Source organism: Rattus rattus, chromosome 1, assembly GCF_011064425.1.
Source record: "Rattus rattus isolate New Zealand chromosome 1, Rrattus_CSIRO_v1, whole genome shotgun sequence".
NCBI lineage: Eukaryota > Metazoa > Chordata > Mammalia > Rodentia > Muridae > Rattus > Rattus rattus.
In genome coordinates this window covers 201,082,079-201,106,012 of record NC_046154.1, presented here as the reverse complement: position 1 = coordinate 201,106,012, position 23,934 = coordinate 201,082,079, and the positions used below count along the sequence as shown (strand labels likewise).

Below are 23,934 nucleotides of genomic sequence, written 5' to 3'. Positions count from 1 at the left end.
GATCTTCCCAGCCCTAGAAGACGATCTCTGCTTCAGAACTAAGAGGTCACAGGCCAAGATGTCCCGATTCATCCTGAGAATTATCCAGGCTCCATCCTGGAGTCTTTATTAAAGAACGTTCTTGGAAAACAGTCCCTTGACCGGCCCCCGGCTGGGAGAATGACTCAAGTTTCAAACAACTTATTCATGATGACACTAAGCAGGGACACAGCAAGAGACCTCCTCCAAGCTAACCTCACGCAAAGCTCTCAGTGACACCCTGCACAGAGTGGACAGATTGGCTTCAAGGCTTATGGCTTGAGACATGGCATAGCATTCTCAACCTTCCCGATGCTGCGACCCTTTCATAAGTGCTGTTTCTCATGTTGTGGTGACCCCCAACTCTAAAATTATTTTCGTTGCTGCCTCATAACTGTATTTTCTAATGTTATGAACCATGATGTAAATATCTATGTTTTCCAATGGTCTTAGGTAACCCCAGTAAAGGGTCATTCAACTCCCAAAGGGTCGTGATCCGCGGGTTGAGAAATGCTGGCATAGAAAGCCTAAGAGCCAAGGAGGCATTTGCAGGGTACCAATGATGCAGAAGTCCAAGGTGAGGCATCCCGTCCCACCCCTGACATCAAAGAAGAACCAATTGCTAGTGGTTTTTCCTCATTTGGAAAAATCAAAACTTATCAGTCCAAAATTTTTAATTATATCAGAAAGAATAGCATAGTTTAAAGTAACGGGATTAAGGAAAATACATATGTAACAATTTCAAGGTTGGACTGAATGACAGCACACGAAGCAAATACAGCAAGATAGGAATTACAGAATCTAGATAACAGGGACGTGGGTGCTGGTACCTACTGGCCTCATTTCTGCAGGTTTCAAACCTTTACTTCTATTTCTTGGGTGGCAGGTGCAGGAAGATCTCTCTGGGATCCAGACCAGCCGGATGTCTATTGTGAGTCCTCTGCCAGGGTGACACAGTGAGATCCTGTCTTTAAAAAAATAAAGGGTGTGGGGGGTTCATAAGAAAATAGTGGGGGAAAATACTACAGCAAAGGTGGTGGCAGGTCTCACTTGGACGATATTCAGTCTGGAAGGCAACATACTTTGTTCTTAGTTTGACCCCAGGGACTCAGAGTTCAGAAGTGAAAGGGCCTTAGCATTCTCTAGGATAGTTAATCCCCGGTTTTATGGGTCTATTAAAAAGAACAGAACAACACTGGCAGTTTCACAGTGTTTTCAGAAGAGTAAAAGTACTTGATTTAAAAACTGTCCTCGTGCCCGAGATCATGTACCTCTATACTTCTGGCTGTCAAATATAACCAACACGTTAATGATAGCAAATGATTCGATTGTCCATCCTCTCCCAAAATGAAGATAATCCTATGTTGCTTTTTTCTCAGTATTTTGGGAATAATGTTATAAAGGGAAAATGATGGAAACCGCCAATCCAATTCCTCTGTTTTATACCAAAACAGAAAACAGAAAACGGGGGCCAGAACTAGGAACTGCAATACTAGCTAGGTCTGAAACCCCGGGGTAAGAGCCTCACTCCGGACACCGGAGAGGTAGCTGACAGTACAGCCCGTCCAGAAACAAAACCCAGGCTACACACACAGGAACACAAGCTTCCTGGCAGTCACCTGACTGGCTGGCTTTTCAGTGGTGGACTGTTAAAAGTGTCTCCCACTCTCAGCATCCGCAGAGGCGTTCCTAAGTTTTGATGTGAGGCATGCAACCACACTTGTGGAATTCTAGTCTAACGCAAGAGCATAAGGGCATGCAGATGAACCGCCACTGTAAGACTGTGGTCCTAGTCTCTCATATCCAAATGGGCAGCATGAAATTTTATGCCGAAGACTGTGGAACAAGCCATTTTCCTTTGGGTGCTTTTCTTGCCTGGAGATCTGAGACAACCCAAAGCAGGCCTTGGACTTTAAATGTACTGAGAAGACTTTCACAAAACGTACCACAAAACGAATATTAGCAGCTCATCAGATTGGACCTGTATCTAATGGGGGGAAGTGGTATAGACCTTGGGAGATTTAAAAAAAAGGTTAAACTGGAATTTCAGTTTTACAAAACAGGATTAGAAACTCGCTGACATAATTATGACTCTCACCAGCCTAGAACTGCCTAGAAAACAGGGCAGGGAAAATACATATGTGGGGATATATGGTCCCACTGAGGTTTGCCTCTGTCTTAAGGGCTGCATCGCCTTGGTTAATGTGCATTAGAGAATCATTACGACAAGCCCTCAAAACACATGAGTTCCATGGGTAGCCCAAGTCTCTCCATTCTAGGGTGGAGATTAATGATAAAACGAAAGGTCAGAGTGTAGCCAATGTGTGACCCATAGGCCATGAGCCCCAGTAGAGATAGGAATGCTACCCAAGAGCACTGCATTCCAAGATTTTTGTACATTTTATTTTACTAATTTTTTTGTACCTTGATGGCATCATTCTAGAGCATAAATTTTTAGATTCTGCTGCAATGTCAAGAAAATTGGACGCCCCTGGGTTCCCATAGTCAATCTAAGAGCGGACAGAAATACATAACACGGACGCCACCCCGAGTCTCAAGGCAGGGCAGCCCTTACATTCGAACACAAATAAACAATATTTCAGGTACTATTTGTATTGGAGAGAGCAAGTGCATACAGCCGCATAGGAGATTTCATTTTAAAATCTCACTCATCAGTGACATCATAATCGTTTTACTTTTAAAGGTTCACTGTTTAGCGCTGATTTGCTGATTTGAAGAATGTATAAAAATGAGGTCGATTTAGCTCTCTGTTCTGCTCATATACATCGGAAGTAAATGGGGAAATCCAGTGCCAGTTACTAAATGAGTTACCTATAGCAGAATTCTCTGAACTGTCTGCCCAGCCCACACTGCCACCCCTTCCTTCTTTACAAAGAGCTATTTCCTGTGACAGACTCACAGGTGGCTATGCTGAGATGTGGTCTTGGTTCCCTGGTCACAGGCATAGAAGCTAAACATGGACCTCTGTCTGATACAAGCTGAACCAAATCCAGCCTCTTCCCCAGACTCCAGGTTGGAATGGAGGCCTCAGTCAGTCACCCCGGTTGCCTGCTGGCAGGGACAGGCAGATGTGAGGCCAGTGACGGAAAGGAAGAACTGCTGGTCTGTTACTGAGTGGCTTCTTGGTGCAGAGGTGCAGTTCCTACTGGAGATCCCCTGACCTGCTTGGACTGAGGTGACATTGTCTTCTCTATAGCTCTACAAAGCTGTGCTTCTGTGCCTTATAACCGAGAGCACGCAGCAGCTAAAATGCTAAGCTGTTTACTGTTGCACTTCAAAAGTTCGAACTGATACTGAATACCAGCCATAACAGAGATTAGATCGCACAGAAGTTAAACCTCGCAACGTAAATGAAAAAACATAGTTAGACATTGGACACACTGTTTAATCTTGTCAATTTGATAAGGTTTAGAATCGTCACAGAGACAAATCACTGGGCATGCCTACAAGAGATTATACAGATAAGGTTAACAGAGGTGGGAAGACCCACCCCCACCCCAAATGTGGGACTGGCTTTCCAGACTAAATATAAAGAAGGAAGCTAGCTGAGCTCCAGCTCTGGTTCCTGACTGCAGATGCAAGGTGGCAACTACCTCAGGCTCCTGCGTCTACGACTTCCCTACTGTGAGGGGTTCTGTGCCCTGGAGCTGTAAGCCAAAACTAACCATGCTTCCTAGAGTTGCTTCTGTCAGAAATTTTTGTCTCAGCAATTAGAAGAGTAATGAATATACTCACTATATGAGAAAAGTTCTGCAAGGTAATAGGTTAAAGGTTAATGTCCTTAACATATAAAGAGCTCTTATAAATAAACAATAGTTATCTCCAAAGAGTAGACAAACTATATAAGTCAGAAAGAATCATCATCCAAATGGCCAATATATGATAGATAATAGAAACATATATGTGAGTACTTCATTTCATCAAGCTTGAGTTTAATGAAGTGCTTCTCATCTTTTTGATGCTTAGCAAACATCAAAGGCTTACTGCTAAATCAGTTTCCAGTCACACATTGCTGACTATAGCATGAAGTGGTACGGCCAGTCTGATAGAATGAATCATAATTATGAATGTGCATGGCTTTTCCCCATCTAGAAATTGTCCTTAAGGAAATAATTAGAGGAGCAGAATAAATCTTAAAAGCCTAAATGTAAATCCCAGATGGACCAACCACCAGTGATTCATTAATACTAAGCCTTCCACTGAAATATCAGGTGCCACTCTGGATACTGACTTACAGATGAGTCCAATACACACTCACAAAGATGCCGCCTTCGAAGGCATGTGCGAGCGATCCACTCTTATTTATTAAGATATAGTAAGTCTGATATAGCTCACGTATTAACAACCGTTATTGGCTTTGCAATTTCAACTTGTTCTTTACAGCTTTCAGTAAATTACATATTATTTGAACTTTTTAGTAACACATTTTTACAGTTCTATAACTTGTTTTCCTTGTTAGAGGTGAATAGGAGTTTAAACATGGGCGTAATTTATGAATAGAAAGAAAAGAAATTATTTACAAGACAGGTCAAAACCACCAGAGGTGGCAGTGAGAACTGGATATGGGTCTTAAGCCTGCCACTTAAAAGGTGTGCACACTTTTGAATGAGCTTCTGCACTTGTCCTGAATTCGCTCAATGAAATGCACACAGAAAGTACACGGTACAGAGCATGCGCACAGTACAGAGTACGTACACAGCGACATCTCAAGCCGTGACTGCTGCACCGAGTAAACGCTGATGCAGCTAATGAGGTGGAGTGGTGGTGGGGGTGTGGAAATGGGCCAAGCAAATCAAAAGCTGTCCTCGTGTTACCTTCAAAGTGTCTGTGACAGAATAAATTAGAAAGCTGGTAAAAGCACTGAAGGGGACCACTTAGTAAAGGCTCCTCCACTATTACCCTTAACACCAGCTTATGTGATTAGGTCTGTCTGGCATCACGTACACACTTTGTGTGCCACCCACAGTCAGTATGGAACACGGTAATGACCTAAGGTCACAGACGCAATGCTATGAATCAGAATCAAAGCATGGTTCGGTAACTGCAAGCTCTCCTCCCGCTCTGCCCATCTCCCCATTTGCAGAAGTGGCAAACAGTCTATACTTGATAAGGCTTTAGTTGGGCACCCCTAAGTCAGTGGTGCTGTGACCCTTTAAAGTATTCCTCACGCTGTAGCGACCCCCAACCATACAATGTCTGTTGCTACTTCATAACTGCAGTTTTGCCACTGTTAAGAATTGTAACGTAAATATCTGCATTTTCTGATTGTCTTAGGCCGCCCCTGTGAAAAGGTCGTTCCATCCTTCAAGGGGTCACAACACACAGGTGGCCCCTAACTGCTCTCAGTTCTCTTCTGGTGATCTTCACCCACACCCTGTGGTCTTAGCAAAAATCCTGCTGAGGAAGTTTCCGAGGAACTCCTCAGCCTTGCCAACTGTTCGAGCTTGCATCCAGATCTGAGTCCAGCAACCATCCTGCCAGGTCAGATCAGTTCAGTGACTTTTGATCCACTGACCTCTCGCTCGGCTCCTAGACATCGGCCCAGCTATCTAGAGCTGAACCAACTGCTGTGTGTCCACAGAATGAGTGGGGGCCCTTTTTCTCTACTGTGGGTATGTGCAAACGTCTTGGGGCATTTGAGAACAGAGCTAATCGCGAAACTATCTGGGGGGAAAATTGTTTGCTTCCCTCATGTTTCCTAAGTACTGAGACTCAAAATTGCCCAGAGATATTAAAAGACTGAAACCACAGCAAAGAAAAACCTACGTCTGACATCTGAAAATGTGACAGCCCTTGATGCCACTTCAAAGATGGTCACAAAGGGCAGGCGTGGGCATCGGGCAATGCTATTAGTGCAGATGACGACTGTTTCTTATTACATGATGGACCCAGCACGGGACCAGTGCCTGCTGTAGAAAGGCAAATAGCCAGGGGAAATAAAATTTAAAAGGAAAAAGAAGGCACCGATGTCACTAGAGGAAAATAACAGGTGCAGATGAACAATGTTTATTTCTCAGAGGAGGGGCATAACTTCACGAGTGAAAAGGCCCATTAAATTGGGCAAATTAGAAAACTCAAGACACTTAAATTTTTTTTCTTCCAAACACTACTAAGAAAACTGTCTTGAGCAATATGTGTTTGAAGAAAACAATCCTGGTCTTCAGGGTTAAGTTACCAAAGGGAGTTGCTATTACCAAACACAGAAAGCCTGGTGTGGTAGAGCAATATTATACATGAGATTGTCTCCCCAAACAGAGCTTTATCACAGATAATAAACACACCTGTCAGAATGGCTAAATCCAGTTCCAGAAAGCACCAGGAGTCCTGGAAGGAAGGTAATGCATCTGTCTACGGAAATGGCCCCTCACAGGAGCACCACCTTGGAATGAACTTAGCAAGTAGAAATTCAGATGTGGAAACTTAAAGCCTTCTGAATGTCACCAGCGAAGCAGAAGAAACAGCTGTAGCCACTCTGGACTTCTGCTTACCTGCAGGTATTTGTTTTGGACAGGGCAGTTCAATGACAGCCCCCACCCTCCTGCTTCTTTTCAGCCTTTCCCACCAGCAGAAAGAAAGCCTTCAGGTCCCTTATATGATGGGCTAGACAGGAAGTTCCAAGGCAGGGCTCTGCAAAAGGGGAGGGGCGTCTGAAAGAAAGAGTGGGTGTAGGGGAGACCAGAGCAGGAAAGAATAAAACACTCTGGGGGATTTCAGAGCTTCAAGACAGAAATGGTTTATCATTACTGGGGCACACGATGACATCTCATATTAGTAGGGAATGGCCGCCTGATAGCATTTATCGGCAGCTGGCAGTGGGTGGCGTTGACCGAGAGGTAGAGTGCGCAACATATCTAAGACAAATTCAAATACCTGAGTTGCTATCTGGATCTTAATAACGTTCTTTCAATCACACGTTTACAGTTTAGAACTCCGTGAGACTCAAAGAACTTAGGTAACGCTCATTTAACAAAGGTTCTCAAAGTAATGTTTAAGAGGGCTGCAAGTGTGGAAAAAATGATACAATTGTTACTATTGAAAAATGTATCATTAGAAAACTTAGATAATGCTTAATATACAAAATAATGTTTCTCCCAAAAACACTGGCTCAGTCTTTACAGTTTAAGGCCTAGACTCCATGCTTGCCTACATGTCTGGGGCTGCCACTTGTGGTTTGTAGAAAAGTTAGTTTAAAAAGAGAGGAGAACCATGAAGGGAAAAAGGTGGATGAGGAAGGAGAAGCCACCATGGGTTATGTGAGCCATAAAAACATGGCCCAGAAGGCTGGCCGAATGGAGCTAAGAGTAGCTCAGATGAAACATAACAGGGGTCTAGCATGGCTGTCCTCTGAGAGGATCCACCCAGCAGCTGACTCAGACAGATGCAGACACCCACAGTCAAACAGTGGATGAAGCTTGGGGACTCTTATGGAAGAACAGCAGGAGGGTTGTAGGCCCAAAGGGGATAGGAACTTAACAGGAAGACCAACAGAGTCAACTAACCTATACCATTGAGGCTCTCAGCATCTGAACCACCAACCAAAGAACATGCATGGCCTGGACTTAGGCCTCTCCACACATATGTAGGAGATGTGAGCTTGACCTTCATGTGGGTGGATCCTGAACAACTGGAGTAGGAGCTATCCCAAAAGCTGTTGCCTGTCCATGAGATATATCGTTCTAGCCGGGCTGCCTTGTCTGGCCTCAGGGGAAGAGGAAGTTCCTAGCCTCACAGAGACTTGATGTGCCAGGGTGGACGGATACCCAGGGGTCTCTTACCCACTCATAGAAAAGGGACCCCTGGGATGGGTGGAGGATTACTATAGGGGTGACTGGGAGGAGGAAAGTGAGAGGAAAAATAAATAAATAAAGGTTTGAAAAGAAAGATTCTAGCCCACTAAAACAACGAGCTGACCTCAGGTCCCTGTGCCACAGGAACATGGCATTTGAACTTGTGGAAGCAGAGTGAAGTTGCTGCCTCAGTTTCTGGGTCAGAGAGTGACTTCCCCGGGCAATCTCTGAGTAGACCTGGCAGGCTCAGTCAGTGATTTCCAAGCCAAGTTTCAAAATGGAACTTGCTAATGTATGTTTTTAAAATACTGCATTAGCTTTAAAGAGCTTCATGACCCTTAAAGAGCTGTCTGTCAAGTACCCCTTAATCTAGTGCACTGGTTCTCAACATTCCTAATGCTGTGACCCTTTGACACAGTTCCTCAGGTTGTGGTCTCCCCCAACCATAAAACTATTTCGTTGCTACTTCATAACTATAATTTTGCTACTGTTATGAATAATAGCGTAAACACCTGGTATTCAGAATATCTGATGTCTACCCACAGGTGAGAACTGACAATTGAGTGGTTACATTGTCCCCCACAGTAAGAAACTCTTCAAGGAGCCAGAAAATCCCATTAGTAAATTCCAGAATAGAGGAAGGTCTTCAGTCTTGGTACCCTCTTGACTTATACGGATTGCTTATTGTGGATTCTCATGCAGAGATGATCTCTTCTTAAAAGGGATTACCAACAAATGACAAAAATAGACCATTTTCTGCCATCCAAAATGGTGGGTTGTCAACATTACAGCTTAAACTTCTTTTGGTCAACACCCTTGTCATCAGGTGATGAAAGATTTCTCTCCTGGTAGGCTTGAAATCGGATACTTTCTTGTTCCACCTAGGAATGCATGTGTGTTAGCCTATGTATGTGTCTACATCTATGTTGTATACATGTTTATGTATGTATGTACACATATCTTTCTACCTTTTATTACGAGATGTGATTTTCTTAAATTGCCTAGCATGGCTTTGAACTCACTCTACCTCAGATAGAACTATATACCTTGTTAATCTCTTACCTCAGCCTCCTGGGTAGCTGAGATCCTCCTGCCTCAGCCTACCAAGGAGCTGGACAGCCTAAACCACAAGCCCTAAGTTCAAGCTTTTGTTAGAGACATAAATAAAGTCTAGGTTCAAAAGCATTCCTCTATTTCCACTAGTTAAATAACCTTCCTGTCTATTCTATCCCTCCCAGGAACCTTCTAGAACAAAGAGAACAGGATTTCTGCCTCCCAGTTCCTCCTCTACGAACAGGAAGTAACTTCTGATGCCCCCCCAACCCATCCCTTCTTTGTTTCAATCAGTCTGAAGTTTGAGGATGTGGTACACATTATGGCATCTCATGAAAGTAGTCATGAGGAGAGAGAAATGATAGTGACATTACCTTGTTAATGACACACCCTGGGTCAGATGGATGCATCATAATTTGAAACTGTAGAGAGGGACCTCTGGGTTCAGATACAGATTGTATTAATGTGGGCAAGTTGTTTAATTATTTCACAACAAAGTAGATATGATAACACTGTTGTGATACTTTAATGGCCTAATGTAAACTTGAAAATACTAAAGAGTGCCTAGCATTAATTATATTAGCATTATTATTACTGCAACATAGTTTAAAAGAATGACACTGGTCTGAGGAATGGCCAACAGGGCTTCTCTCTAGTCTGGGATACCCAGTGAGAACATGTTCACAGTTGAGTGGGAGCATGTCTACAGTACAGGGCTATGAGGAAATGCAATTCTACCCACACTGACTTGGAAGGATGCCCCTGACACGGTGCTTTATGAAAATGCTACAGAGTAATACCAACTAGGAGCCTGTTTGGGCCAGAATACAGCAGTGTTCATAGGTCCATCCAAACACACTTGGAAAAGCGTACATTCCAAACATTTTGTTCCTGGGGCCAGGGGTACAGGATGTTTGCATGAATAAACACGCGTGCAGTCTGTAACTAGTGTTAAGAACAGAAGAAGCCTTTACAGTGGTGAGAGCTGGACATCTCTCATTCTAGCCTAGAATAAGCCAGAGCTCTCAGGTTTCCTCACAGAGTCAAGGAAACAGGCTTGGGGGGGGGGTAGGGCCATTCAGCTTCCTATGCCTATTTACCACTGAAGAATTCTTTTCCTCATACTTTTGTGAGGTTTCCCCTTCACAGTGCCAGGCTAGCTTCTACTGTCAGTGATACTGCTTCCTCCCTCCCTCCCTGCCTGTCTCCCTCTCTCCCTTCGATAATCTCACCATTTCCCAGTGCATGACCCAGACCCTCAGGTGTCCACGCTCCAAGCCTCCACTGCTCGGGAGCACAGCGGGCACAAGGCCTCCACCTATACAATCATGGGGTCAGACACCTCCAGTTGCTTTTGACCTTGCAAAGGGTCCGATGGCGTTTAAACTTATTTTTCAGGCAAGGAACTAGCTGAATTAGCAGGCACTTGTCCCCGACTTTAGGTTTCAGCTTCCTCTTGGAGGTTACCGGCTGCTGTTCCTCCTGCTCCTCCTCTTTCACGCCAGTCTGCCCACCCCGCACACCCAATCCTCGGGTTCCTTTCTTCACAAGCCAGTCATCAATCCCCATTTATACACAAGCCCGTGGAGTCACGATCACAGGATGACGCGGGAGGAAAAAGAATTCAAGATTCTAGGCAGAATGATTCGCAAGCCACCTACTTCCTGCACCGGAACTCGGCTTGTAAGGAACCACGCCTGCTGGGGGGGATCTGGGCCACCAGAACCGGGTCAGCATGAAAGCGCCGAGGCTCAGGGGAAATTTATTGGTTCCTGGACGAACCAATCAGAGAAGAGAGAGAGAGAAGCCATGCATCGGTTGGGGATGGCCAAGATTACAGAGTGTAAAAGGAAAGGGACAGGTGTGCTCAGAGTGGTTTTGGACCCACAGTCACTAGCCTGGGGATTCTGGTCTAAATGCCCTCTTCTTTCCTAGTCTTCCAGTCCCACAAAGCTAAATAGTAATATTAGGTGTGAGAAAACATTACTTATCCACCATTCACACGATGCTTATTAATATAATAGTCAATGGAGAAGTGGCCGTGGAGTAGCAGAAGGACAACGAAACCTTCTCTCCCCGTTCTATGCCCGGCCGTTGCCTAACTCGGTCTTTTCTATTTTTTTTTTTTTTAAATAGCAAATCACCCCAGAGCTCGCGTAATCACAAAAGCTGATTACTAAAATGCTGTATTCGACACCCGAAGTTTCTATCTCCCCAAGGACTGTGGGAAACCGTAGTGGCATTTACTGGTCGCGCGGCATTCACTACCTGCCATAAAGCCCAAAGAGCTCACAGAAAGACCTTTCCGAACGTGCAGTCACGCGCGCATCAAGCCCGCCGCCCCGGGAACACCTCCCGCAAGCATCGACCTCACGCCGGGGCACAAAGATTTTGGGGTGGGGGTGGAGGGTTGAACACTGATACAGGTTTTTCTAACGTGTTGCAACTTCAGCAGAGCTGTCTTGCCCACTTTCCCCCCCAAAGTGTTACAGACCCCTTATTATCAGAGCAGTCCAACCTCTGCGTTCCCACGGTCCTGCGCCGTTGCCATCCCCCTCTGCCACCCACTGCTGGGTCCGAAAGCCCATGCCCGGGGTTTGGGGGGGCGGGGAGAAGGGGAACTGGTCAGTGTAAGCGAAGAGGCTCTCGCCCAAGGCCTGGAGGCCGAGCTGGTGGAGAACCCTAGTGCCCAGAAGCCGTGAGAGGAAGGAGCTGGAACGGGGCGGGGAGGGGCGGCGAGGAGAGCGGGGGCGCCGGTGCACTCACTCTGCGTAGCCGGTGGCCCAGGGCAGCCGCCGGGTCTCCTTGAGGATGAGGATGGGGCGGGCGATGTGGTCTGCGCTGCACTCCACCTCATCCTGAGACAGCCCGAGGAACTCTGGCCGCCCGTACGGGAAGCGCAGGGGCAGGTCCGAGCCTCCGCAGCCGCTGCCGCCGTGCTCGGAGCCGGAGCTGCCAGCCATGATGCCGCCCATGAAATTGGCCACGGCAGATTTCACCCGAGTGAGCATATTACTCCGGCGCCGGGCAGCCGCTGAGCGAGCAGGAGGCGGCGGCCGGCCGAGGTGCAGCGCGGGGCATGCAGGCTGCGGCGGGCGCGGGGCGCACGGGCGGTGGGGACGCTGGGACGCGCGGCTCCGGGAGCTCAGTGCTGCAGGGGGCCGAGCCCCGGCCTCCCGTGCTCCCTGACGACGACGCCGCCACCTCTCCCAGCGACACTTCCGCAACCGGGCGACATGGAGCGGGCGGGCGGCTGAGGAGGGACAGCGAGAGTCCCGGGAACGGCTGGCGGGAGGCGGCTGCGGCAGGTCTCTTCCCCGCCCCCCTGCGCCCCGCTTCTGCGTGCGCGGAGCTGAGCCCACCCGGCGAGCCCGCGGACCCGCCGCTCCTGCTGCCACGGCTACCGCCGTCGAGTCATGTGATGATCAGGCTGCACGGGCTCCGGCTGCCGCTCCGGCCCAGCCTCAGCCCCTCCCCTGCCGGCCGAGCACGGCTAGCTCCGAGACCGTGACCTTAGGGAGACGCAGCCCGGCCTGGTCGGTACCTGGTGAGGAGGATGGGGGCGCTGTGAGCTGGTAGCTGGACAGGTGTTAGGGGCTGTCACATGACCTCAGGCAGCTGGGAGAAGCCAGAAGTGGGGTAGGCACTAGGAGGAAAAGTGCCTTTGACCTCCGGAAAAGAAACTTCGCGAAGACAGGTGCAATCGTGGTGGTGGGCGGTCTCCCCAGTCCCGCGAGGGAAAAGGACAGATCTACCCAGGTGCTGGAGTCATCGCTACACAATGGGGACTCTAGGGTCATTTGAAGTTTCCCCCCAGGCAGCTAGAGAATCACTTTCCTTTTCTTTGATTACCTCTACACGTGTTACTGTCCGTTGAACACACCTTGTTCGGAAGGTAGACTGCTTTTTCTCCTACCGAAAACAAAAGATATCCAAGAAGCCAGGAATACGCCGGGTTGTTTAACAGATGTACACGAGCTCTTTCCTCTAATACAGCGACAGATGTATCTTTATTACTGCAGTAGTTTAACCGCACAAAATTAAGGGCACGTGGAGAACTAAAGAAAAACAGAACACAGCCACTGAATTAAATGTAAACTTAAAAACTTATAATGCTTATAATAAAATATATTTTGGTGATCTTATGTTAATTTAAATGTCTTGGGAATAATAAATGTGCTTCTCCACGAGTAACTTTTGTTAAATATTGGTTTTGTTTCATAAAAAAAAAAAAAACCTTTTGCCATAGTACAGGTTTATGCTAAACCGTTTTAAGTCATGTTCCGAGATCTACCATTTAAGACTGTACAATTTGTGCGGCTCAGCTCTAAGTAGCTCCCTTAGATTTTCAGGAAGAATACAGAAATGCAGGCCTTTATCCTCAGGGAGGGCAGGTTTTCAGTGGTGGTCCAGCTTCGGGAGAGGGGGTGGCCCTCTGGAAGAAGAGCCCAGCACTCCCAGGAGAGAAATCCTGCTCTTAAGCCTGGATGAAGTCCATTGGTTCCTTCCTATCTAGAATCATTTTTTAAAAAAAGGTATTTCCTCCCCATGACCATTTCACCTTAGGCAGTATTTTAAAGGATGAGCGAAACACCACTGCTCTCAATGCAGTGGGTTTTTTTGTTTGTTTGTTTTTTTGTTTTTGTTTGTTTGTTTTGTTTTGTTTTTTTTTTTTTTTTGAGGACCGAACCCAGGGCCTTGCACTTGCTAGGCAAGTGCTCTACCACTGAGCTAAATACCAACCCCAATGTTTTTTAAAGTTAAATTTATTTATTGTTATTTTTATTTACACTGGTGTTTTGCCTGTCTGAATATCTGTGTGAAGGTGTCAGATTCCCTGGAAATGAAGTTGCATAGGCAGTTGTGAGCTGCTATGTGGGTGCTGGGAATTGAACTCAGATCCTCTGGAAGAGCAGCCAACGAGTGCTCTTAACTGCTGAGTTACCTTTCTAGCCCTCTCAATGCGTTATTTTAATATTATTTTAATGTTTTTTTGTATCAAACACATGTTAATGTTATTTCAGTCCTCATTCCTTTAATTATAAAACGTGGGTCAGAGGGCTGGACCAGAGGCTCAGCCATTTAGAGCACTGAGCGCTTTTCCAGGGGTCTATGGTTCAATTCCCCGCACCCACATGGTGACTCACGGTCCTTCGCAACTCCAGTTCCAGGGGATCCAATCTCGTCTTCTGGTTTCCTCAGGCAACGCCCTGATGCAGTGCCCAGACGCACATGCAGCCAAATTATCCATCCACATAAAACAAAAATAAATCTAAACCAAAATCCTTTTGAATGGGTCAGGTCTTTAAACGATGCCAATTCAGTTCCTTCTTAATTTTTGCGTGTCTAGACTGTGAACGAATCTCTCAACATGCAAGCTTTCTTTTTAAAACATGCAAACTGCTCATCACAGGCTCTGAAACATCCTGGTACCAAGATAAGCTTAGAGCCCCCCTGTCAAGCATTTCTTGTAATACAGATTTTAACATTATGGTTTAGATGTTTTAATAATCATGTTTTGTTGAGCTGAGTTTAATGTGACCTTCACATCACTGACCACTTTAGTATGCCTATGAAACTGGATTTTGATTAAAAAAAAAAAACAAAAAAACCTTACTGTCTGATTTATTTTCAATTTCAAAGTAATAACTGGCCATGGTATATTACAAATAGATAAAATCCAGTGACCCAAAAAAGCAAAGGAGTCTTTAATCCCCCCCCCCCAATAACCACTTTTGATACTTTCCGTAAGCTTCCCATCTCTTTCCTGAAGTAGGATGTATAGCACAATTAAAATTGGAAACATTAGCAAGATTAGTGAAGTAATCCTTTAAGAAGTTACTCTGTTTCCTTTCTAACCTTGATTATTACCTTCCCGGCAAGGTGCCATCCATAGCTTGTGCAATATCCTTCCCCGGAACTTTGCCCTGAAAGTCAGCAGAGCTTCCTGACTGACCGTCTTGCCTTTGATTAGATTGACAGAAAGGGATGGAAATGAGTTGTGTTTTCTAAATTTAAGGCAGGGGGTGGTTATTACTGTTAGAGGCACCCCTAAAAATAAGAGCCTTTCTCATGCACTACATATGCCACTCCTGGAAAAACCGAGCAGCTAGATTCCAATTACACAGGGATCAAGAACCGAGAGACCCTGACTTGTTTCTTACATACTGTACCTAGGGTGTAGGTACCTGCCTCTTGTGTTTACAGACTGTTCGTTTAGGGAAGACTATGTTGGAATATTTTTCTTGTAATCTCATTGCTCTGCTTATGATACTATACCTCTGTTGCTTTCATTAAGAAAACCCAGATAATATTGCAGATGCCAAGAAGTGCTTGCTGACAGGAGCCCGATATTGCTGTCTCCTGAGAGACTCTGCTAGAGCCTGACAAATACAGGGGTAGATGCTTGTGGCCAACCATTGGACTGAGAACAGGATCCCTAATGGAGGAGTTAGAGAAAGGACTGAAGGAGAAGAAGGGGTTTGCAACTCCATAAGAAGAACAGCAATATCAACCAACCAGATCCCCTGGAGCTCCCAGGGAATAAACCACCATTCCAAGAGTACACAGGGATGCTGTACCGGACCCATGGCTCCAGCTGCATATGTAGCAGAGGATGGCTTTGTTGGGCATCAATGGGAGGAGAGACCCTTGGTCCTGTGAAGGCTGGACCCCCCAGTGTAGGGGAATGCTAGGGCGGGTGGGGAGGTGGAAAGGAGTGGGTGGGTAGGTGGAGGAGCACCCTCATAGAAGCAGGGGGAGATAGCAGGTTTCTGGAGGGGAAACCAGGAAAGGAGATAACATTTGAAATGTAAATAAAAAATCCAATTTAAAAAAACAGCAAAAGAATTGTTGTTTATAAGGAAAGAAAAACGTTATTGTTGTTTTTGTTTCCCTTAAACAATCAGGATTCTCTTAAACTGTTTACCAACAACAAAATGAGACAACTTGCATTGTAAAAACCTGACTGCCATCAAGGTTGATGCTAAACAGGTAATGGCTAAGCAGCCATTGCTGTGAAGAGATGATGGAGGTTCATGCCAGCAATGTAAGATACACTAAGATCCTGCCCACTCGCAGGATGAGCTGCAAGGGCCCACCCCATCTGCATCATCCCTAGTCTCCTTAGCCCAGCATACTCATGAGAAAGAAATAAAAAATAAAAAACCTGGGTCAAACACAAGCAGAGCATGCTCTACAAATACCTGACTGGATAGTTCCAATTGTCAAGCTCCTGAAAGAGAGGGAAACAGCAGCAGGGTCCTTCAGTGCTAAGAGTGGCTTGAAGTTCAGTGCCAGTGTGAACACTTTAGTCTTGCCATTGACTTGAGAGGACGTGGTGTGAGGGAGAAATAGAAAATATTATTATGGAGAGACGAAGAAGAAGGTAGAAAGATTAAATGGGGGAGGGGAATGGGAAAAAAGGATAAAGGAGAGAACATGGGGAGGGTCGAATACCACTAAAGGTTGTTTGCCAACTACGGAAAACGTGCTACTGTAGAAGCTCCCTAACGTACATACACATATGAAAGGAAGGTGGATGGAGTCACCACAGGGCAGACAAGACCCAAACTAACCATCTTACAAGTGAAAGCCCCCAGAACCAGGTTACACCTTCTTGTGCCATTGACCCAAGGGGCCCCATGGAAACCCTCAAACATCTTGGGCTATTGCCAAGGTTATTGGCTATTCTTCCCAACCTGATGGTAAAATCCCATTGCTGAAGGTAACACTTACATATGTCTGTGAACACGGAGATGTTGAGCTGGTGCCTTACCAGAAGCTTAACCCTTCATGACTAGAGTTCATGGTACTGAAAGTTACTGTGTACACTACAGGAGGAGAAAGGCCATCATCCTATCTCCCAGCTGCAGACCGGTGATCTAAAACAGTGACCCACCCATGAGAGATACCGGTGTGATAGTACCATCAATGTCATGGGACCAATTAATCACTTCCTGATTGGATTTAAGGCCCAGTCCATGAGACGAAATCCATACCTGATACTGCTAAAATGGTCAAGAACCTGAGGCCATGGGTCTAGGGGAAAATCCAATACTAATGCTATGCTAAAGGAACAAGGTAATAAGATGATGCAAAGTCACATAGTGCTATACCCACAAAGCTGCGCCTCACTGAACACACACTGGAAAAATGTCCTCTTGCGGGAGATGGACACTAACACAGAGACAAGAGACTAGAGAATGTACGGGAAAGTGAGAGACTTCCAACCACTCAGTCCTAAGTGGAATGTCTCCATCAAATCCCTCCTCTCAGTACTCAGGAGCTATGAGGAAGAGGAGAGAAAAAAAGAAGAGGCAGAGGGGATGGGTGACATCAAGGAAACAGTGCCTTCCAGAAACAAAGAACTGAGGTAAATACAAGGTTCAAGCCAGCTGTGAGAAGGGGAACTAGAAACAAGCTCCCACCCCTAACCGAGATGTTTTCTGCAGTTGATGCAGGCTGGCAAAGGAAACAATTGGTTGTCTCCAATGGAATCTCACCGGGTTATTTAGAACATTTCAGGGAATGCCTAGTGCCCAGGCATAGAGGGTCAACACAAAAACAAACTCAGTAGTATTTTGTAGACTTTTTTTTTGGGGGGGTCTCATTTTGCTTTGTTTGGGTTTTTTGCTTGTTTGTTTGATTTATTCATCTTTTACTTGTTTTTATTTTTGTGTATGTGTATGTTTTGCTTTTACTGTTTGTTGGTTGTCTGAGAAGAGAGAGAGAGAGAGGAGAGAGAGAGGAGGGAGAAAAGGGAAAAAAAAAAGGAGGGAAGGAGGAAGGAAATGCAGAGGAAGAAAGAGATCATAAAGGTGGATGGGTAGGGAGATAGGGATGGAGGTGGGGTGGATCTGGGAGGAATTGGGGAATGAGAAAACATGATCAAAGTATACTGAATGAAAGTTATTTTCAATAAAAAACATGATGGAAACAAAATTGACTTAAAAAATCTTTGGGGATGCCTAATTTTTTGTCTTCTCTGGATCATGTTGGATGAAAGACAGTCATGTTGAGGGCCTGGAGAGATGTTTCAGCAATGAACTACACTTAGTTTTGCAGAGGACCTGGGCTTGATTTCCAGCACTGACACAGAGGCTCACAACGTTTTTTCTCCAGTTTCAGGGGATCTGCTGCTCTCTTTTGGATTTCATGGGCACTAGGCACATACATAGTGAACATACATGCATGTAGGCAAAACATTCTTATACATAAAGTAAAAATGGATAAAATCCTTAAGAGTTTAATAAAAGAATAGTATTGGGATACATATTAAATATGTAAATATTCATAAATACATACATATTCAAACATCTATTTATATATAAATAAGTTCATTTGTAATTTCAAATATATAAGTATTCAATTATGTAATGAAATTCAGTGAGAAAAAATTCCTTATATGATATTTGTGGTCTCTACCACTACAGATGAGCAAAAAAATCCTCATATCATAATCAGTGTAGTGCCTTACCAAGTCTTTAAAAATAGTCAAGGAGGTCCCAATTTTCTTTCTTTCTCTCCCTTACTTCTTCTCTTTAAAATATTTTTTCACCCAATGTTTTCTTCGTTTCCCTTCCCCCAATCTCTCCCAGTTCCTCTCTACCTCCCTACCCACCCAACTTTATAGTTTCCTGTCTTCTCTCTCTCTTTCTTAAAAAATAACTGCACAAAATATAACAAACACAAGACCAGCAAGGAAAAAATACCCCCTCAAAAGAAACAAAAAGTCTGCAACAAAACTATAAAGTTTGTTTTGTGTTGACAAGCTACTCCTGCATATGAGGTGACAACTTTTCAATCAGTAACTTCAAGAAAATTAGCATGTCTAAATAATAAAAAAGTAGTGCTTTCCTTTGATTGTTTTTAAAAATTGTAAAAGTATGGGCAAAATGAAGCTACTGGGCACCTGACTGGTCGTGTAACACAATGGTTAGCTCTAGAAACATGCCTTGGCCATGCTGGACAGACTCAGCAGGTTGTATTGGTATGTTTACTTGTTTATATGTTTATGTAACACAAATAGTTTAAAAAGAGGAGAAGGCAGTGAATTTGGGAGAGTATGGAGAGGGAGGACATGAGAAAGAGAGGAGGGAGAAGTGGGTAATGATGTAATTATGTTGATTCAATAAAAATAACTACTGGGTATTTGGCACTGTATTTGAGTGACTAAAGCATCACTATGGGCCTGATGAAAATAGTTAAAGTGCACAGTAGGTCCTCATGTCGCTCATCAGATACTTTGCCTCCACTTTTACTCTTAAGTTGCTTCCTTCTCCTCCCCCTCCTCCTCCTCTTCCCACCCCCTTCCCCCTCCTCCTTCCCCTCCCCCTCCTTCTATGTGCATTGGCTTTTGCTCATGTGCATTGGTGTTTGTTTGCATGTCTGTCTGTGCAGGGGTGCCAGGTCCTCTGGATGCAGCCTTACAACAGTTGTAAGATGCCATGTGATTGCTGAAAATTGAACTTAGGTCATCTGGAAGAGCAGCCAGTGCTCTTAAACATGGAGCCATCTCTCCAGCCGGCTTCATTTTTGAAAACAGTTTCTCACAAATGTAAGTGTTACTGAAAACATAATGACATGGTTAAGGAGCAATGGAGAATTGAAGGCTATGTGTCTCTGGCAAGATAGGGCCCGTGAAAGCCAAGTGTAGGGACAGGATCAAATGTTTTAAGCTCGGCGTTAGCTCTTAGCTGTAAGTATTCTATTAAAAAAACTGGTCAATAATATGCTTATGTGGAAAGAAAGTGGAGTCACAATTACATCAAAATGTTATTTCCTCAGCAATCTCGAACTATGTTTCAAACTCTTGCATCGAATTGAAAAAGGTTATATACTTTTTACTCTTGATAGGTCTTTGCTTAGCCAACATGTTATAATGTATAAAACAGTTTACCTTAATCTAAGCTTGCCACAATTTCAGTTTCATTTGGAGTCAAAGTTATGATTTGAAAAACACATCTTTACCTTGAAGACTAGTGTTTAACTCAAATGAGTGGTTAAGTCCACTAAAAATGCTGAATCTGTAGGCCAGTTTTCACCATCAGGATCTGGGACAGATGTTATTTTTGATGCCATAAACCTGCTGGAAGCACATTACAAGGCACAGCATCTTCTTGATATTTGGACCTGACTTTGCTGTCTTCTGAAAAGTGATGTCACCACAGGCAGTCTCAGTGATTTGATGGAATTCCTGGAGCTGAACTCAGGACCCTGGACCTTAAGAAAGTCAAAGACTTGGTAATTTGCATAATACCCACTTGTAATGCTTTGGGGCATATATTGTAGTACTATGCAATGTTGCCTCATTACATATGAGTCTTAGACAATTACATCTTTTTCTATTAATTTTATAAGTCCTTCCCATCTACTCATTGGTAACTCTACCGCATATGGATATGCTGACATGACAACAGACATATCACTTAAACATATTTTAACGTAGTTTTACTTCTCTGTGTGAGGCTCTTGATTTAGTGTTTTACTCACACTAACAATGCCATGTCTTCAGCTGAGTTACGTTCATCATCAAAGCCTCTAAAAAAAGTTCAGGTTGAGGCATTTTTTCAGCATGAGCGTAGACACCACCACCAGAGCACAGGTTTGAGACCACATCCCTCCAAACTTCTTTCAACAGACTGCCCTCTTCCTCAACTCACATGGCCGTTGTCTGGTGAGACAAACTGATTTTTGAAATAGCTGCCTCCATTTTCCAGGGCATATTACATCTACCACACTATGTGTTATTTGGTAAGTTCGCTATCGATACACGCACTTGACATTTTGCTATTAGGTAGTCTGACATGTAACTTGCTTTTCAATCGAGTCTGAAAAATCTATCGTAGAGAAGATGTTTCTTTATGCACTTATTGCTCTTTTGTCTTTATGGCAATCCTGGACAGACACAAGATTTGACAGCATGCTTTTGCATGTGTTGCTTTTCCGAATCCTAGCCTTTGAACCATGCATATAATCATGGAAACATGCACAGTTCTTTTAAAATTTAAGCAGAGCACGGTACTATTTGTCCAAACCTGCCCACTTTTCATTGAGAAAGCTCCTTTCACCCAGAATTTTCTTTGTGATGGCTTCTGTTTTTTGTTGAGACATTGTCAAAACAATTCTGTGACTGAAAATTAGATAAACAATAAGTCTACTGACTGGTTTTGTGTGTCAACTTGACACAAGCTGAAGTCATCAGAGAGGAAGGAGCCTCCCTTGAGGAAACGCCTCCGGGAGATCCGGCTGTAAAGGCAGTTTCTGAACTAGTGATCAAGGGTGGGAGAGCCCAGCCCATTGTGGGTGGAGCCATCCCTGGGTTCTATAAGAAAGTAGGTTGAGCAAGCCAGGGGAAGCAAGTCAGTGAGCAGCACCCCTCCAAAGCTTTGCATCAGCTCCTGCCTCCATGTGCCAGCCCTTCTTGAGTTCCTGTCCTGACTTCCTCCAGTGATGAGGTAAAACCTGGAAGTGTAAGCAGAATAAACCTTTTCCTCCACAACTTGCTTATTGGCCATGGTGCTTTGTCCCAGCAGCAGAAATCCTAACTAAGACACCCAGTGTTTACCTTTGTTATGAAAATTAATTGAGAGAAAATAGGAAGCCGGGTTTGAGCCCTTCTGCCTCTCTTCTGTGGATGTGTTAGAAGCAGAGGGCTGTTCATAAAGCATGGTGGGCCATGTGTGAGGTGCCGCCTGGGTGCAGAAGCATCCCTCATAATCAAGAATGCTTTCATGGCTCTCAAGTAACAGCAAATGAGATCACTTGATCTCACATGCATTATCACGGCTGTTCACTCACCAAGTCACCGTGAGTGCCTGTTACATTTCATGGTGCAGTTTCTACTGCCTGACGCCAAACACCACCATAAAGTAGAAGTTATGTGTGTATTTTGAGTGACACTGCTACATGATGCCAACTACAAACTGTGGGCTTAAGAATTGTTTAATTCACAAAAATTGCAAAAAAAAATGTAAATTGATGATTTTGTATTGGGTTTTATTTATAGCTATCCTGGGTCACAGTGACTCACAGGTGGCTGATTGGACACATTGGAGGACACATTGTTACATTGTTAAGTGTAATTATTCATCTGGAAACTTTCAAAGAGCAAGGGCTTGGCAGTGAAGTTTTTAGGTAGAACATCATGTTTGGATGTTGGGAGCAGCCTGGGTTGTACTGTAAGTTATGCGGAAATTCTAAATTCTGTATAACTGGAAACACCTTTATATGAAAAGCTGCACTATTACCAATCTCTTTCTAAACCTTTATTCAGTGACTCCCCTTTTTAATAATACCTGTTCCCCACCGGCTGCCATTTAAAAATCACTGCGAGAAGGATTATTGTTTCAAGGTAACATTGTTACTGAAGTAGCAAGGCAGGTTGTTTTCTCAGTGGCAGATCTTTGTTCAGAAAAATTCTCTAACTTTGCAAGAATTAGCAATTAAGCACGTAAAGACAGCTTCTTCCCTTGGGGACCCGCTCTTCTCTCCTGACTCACTGTGTGGATGACAGCTGTCTTCAATCCGTTGAAATGCAAGATCATTTGCTTTGTCCTTGTTTGTCACTTGCTATATTTTGAACAAAGTGAGAGCGATCTCTATGCTTGTCTGTAAATACATTAGGACAATTGCTCCAAAACCAAACTATAGTTTCTCACATGTTATTCAGAAGCAGGATGGCATGATTCCCCAGTTTGGCTCTTGTTATGAACACATCCAGATGTTAGTATGCTGGCTCCGGAAGTGATGCTAAAAGGGGAATCTGTAATACACCTGGGTAATTGTCTCAGTTCTCTTCTAATTGGCTTGGCTTTGGAAGGCTGGCCTAGGGGCACCCTCCTCTACCTATGCAGTGACAGCTGCCACTGTGGGCAACCCAGATAACCTACAGACTTGCTAGAAAAGTGATTGGTCCCATTTCTGACCTGCTGAATAAGATCCCTAGGGTGCAACCCAGTACCTAGTTGGATAATATGAGTAACTTTTCTACAGGCAACTTGAGAAGCAGATAATGAGTAGGGATTTTGGGTAGGTAGTGTCTTAGTTAGGGTTTTATTACTGTGAACAGACACCAATTGGGGCTGGCTTACAGTTTCAGAGGTTCAGTCCATTACCATTATGATGGGAAGCATGGCATCATCCAGGCAGATCTGGTGCTGGAGAAGGAGCTAAGAGTTCTACATCTTGCTCCAAAGGCAGCAGCAGGAGACTACAGGCAGTTAGGAGTAGGGCCTCTTCTGGATAGAGTTTAATCATAGGACTCAGAGCCTACCCGTACAGTGACACACTTCCTTCAACAAGGTCACATCTCCTAATAGTGCCACTTCTGATGGACAGAGCGTACTCAAACCACCACAGGTAGACATAGACATTCTCTTCCCAACGCTGTAAATGTAAAATACATTTACATTGAACAAGAGTCACCAAATGTATGGATTTACAAATATATGACCCATCCCCTTATCTCATATTTATGAGTTTATATTAGTGGAGAATCTGGTATATACTTGCTGTGAGCAGATATTGAATTCTTCAGCCTATGTCAGCTGTAGATATGGGTAACTCTCTGCTGCCTCCTGACCACCCTTCTGAACTGAATTGTACAGCCATTTGTCTAGACATACCTTTCTGTCACTTAATTGAAAAAAGCAGGAAAATATTTAAGTATGTTTATATAAATGTACATGTATAATTTAAATATAGAATCATACAAACATATGCGAAGAACTGAATTTCCATTAATGTGGCTAGTAATTTAAAAAAATTGTTATCTTGCGTTCAAATCTGAGGGAAAATTAAATTGAAAAAAGGCAGATCCTCAAGAGGAAATAGTTCTTTATACATGAAATAAGATGTTCAGATGTTCATGAGAAGCTTAGAAAGGCAGCTTAAGTTCAGAGTTTTTATCTTAATTGAATAGTGGAGAAAGAGGAGATAAAACTCTTTGATGAGGTGAGTAAATGGGTTTCCTTATGAATGAAAGACAGAGATTTTTTTTTAGAACAAACAGGAGATAAGAAAATTCTCAGATTTTCCTGCTTCTGCAAGCTTG

At 44.2% G+C, this 23,934-nt stretch overlaps 1 protein-coding gene across 1 annotated transcript in view; it reads right to left on the bottom strand.

Moving 5' to 3' along the window:
- The window catches only part of Ppm1h (protein phosphatase, Mg2+/Mn2+ dependent 1H), a 265,243-nt gene extending 252,973 nt beyond the window's left edge, over nucleotides 1-12,270 (bottom strand). The window contains exon 1 of the mRNA XM_032913223.1: nucleotides 11,646-12,270. Within this exon, the coding sequence (XP_032769114.1) occupies nucleotides 11,646-11,890 (245 nt within the window). The 5' untranslated portion in view covers nucleotides 11,891-12,270. The remainder of the gene's footprint in view (nucleotides 1-11,645) is intronic.
- Nucleotides 12,271-23,934: the final 11,664 nt, after the last annotated feature.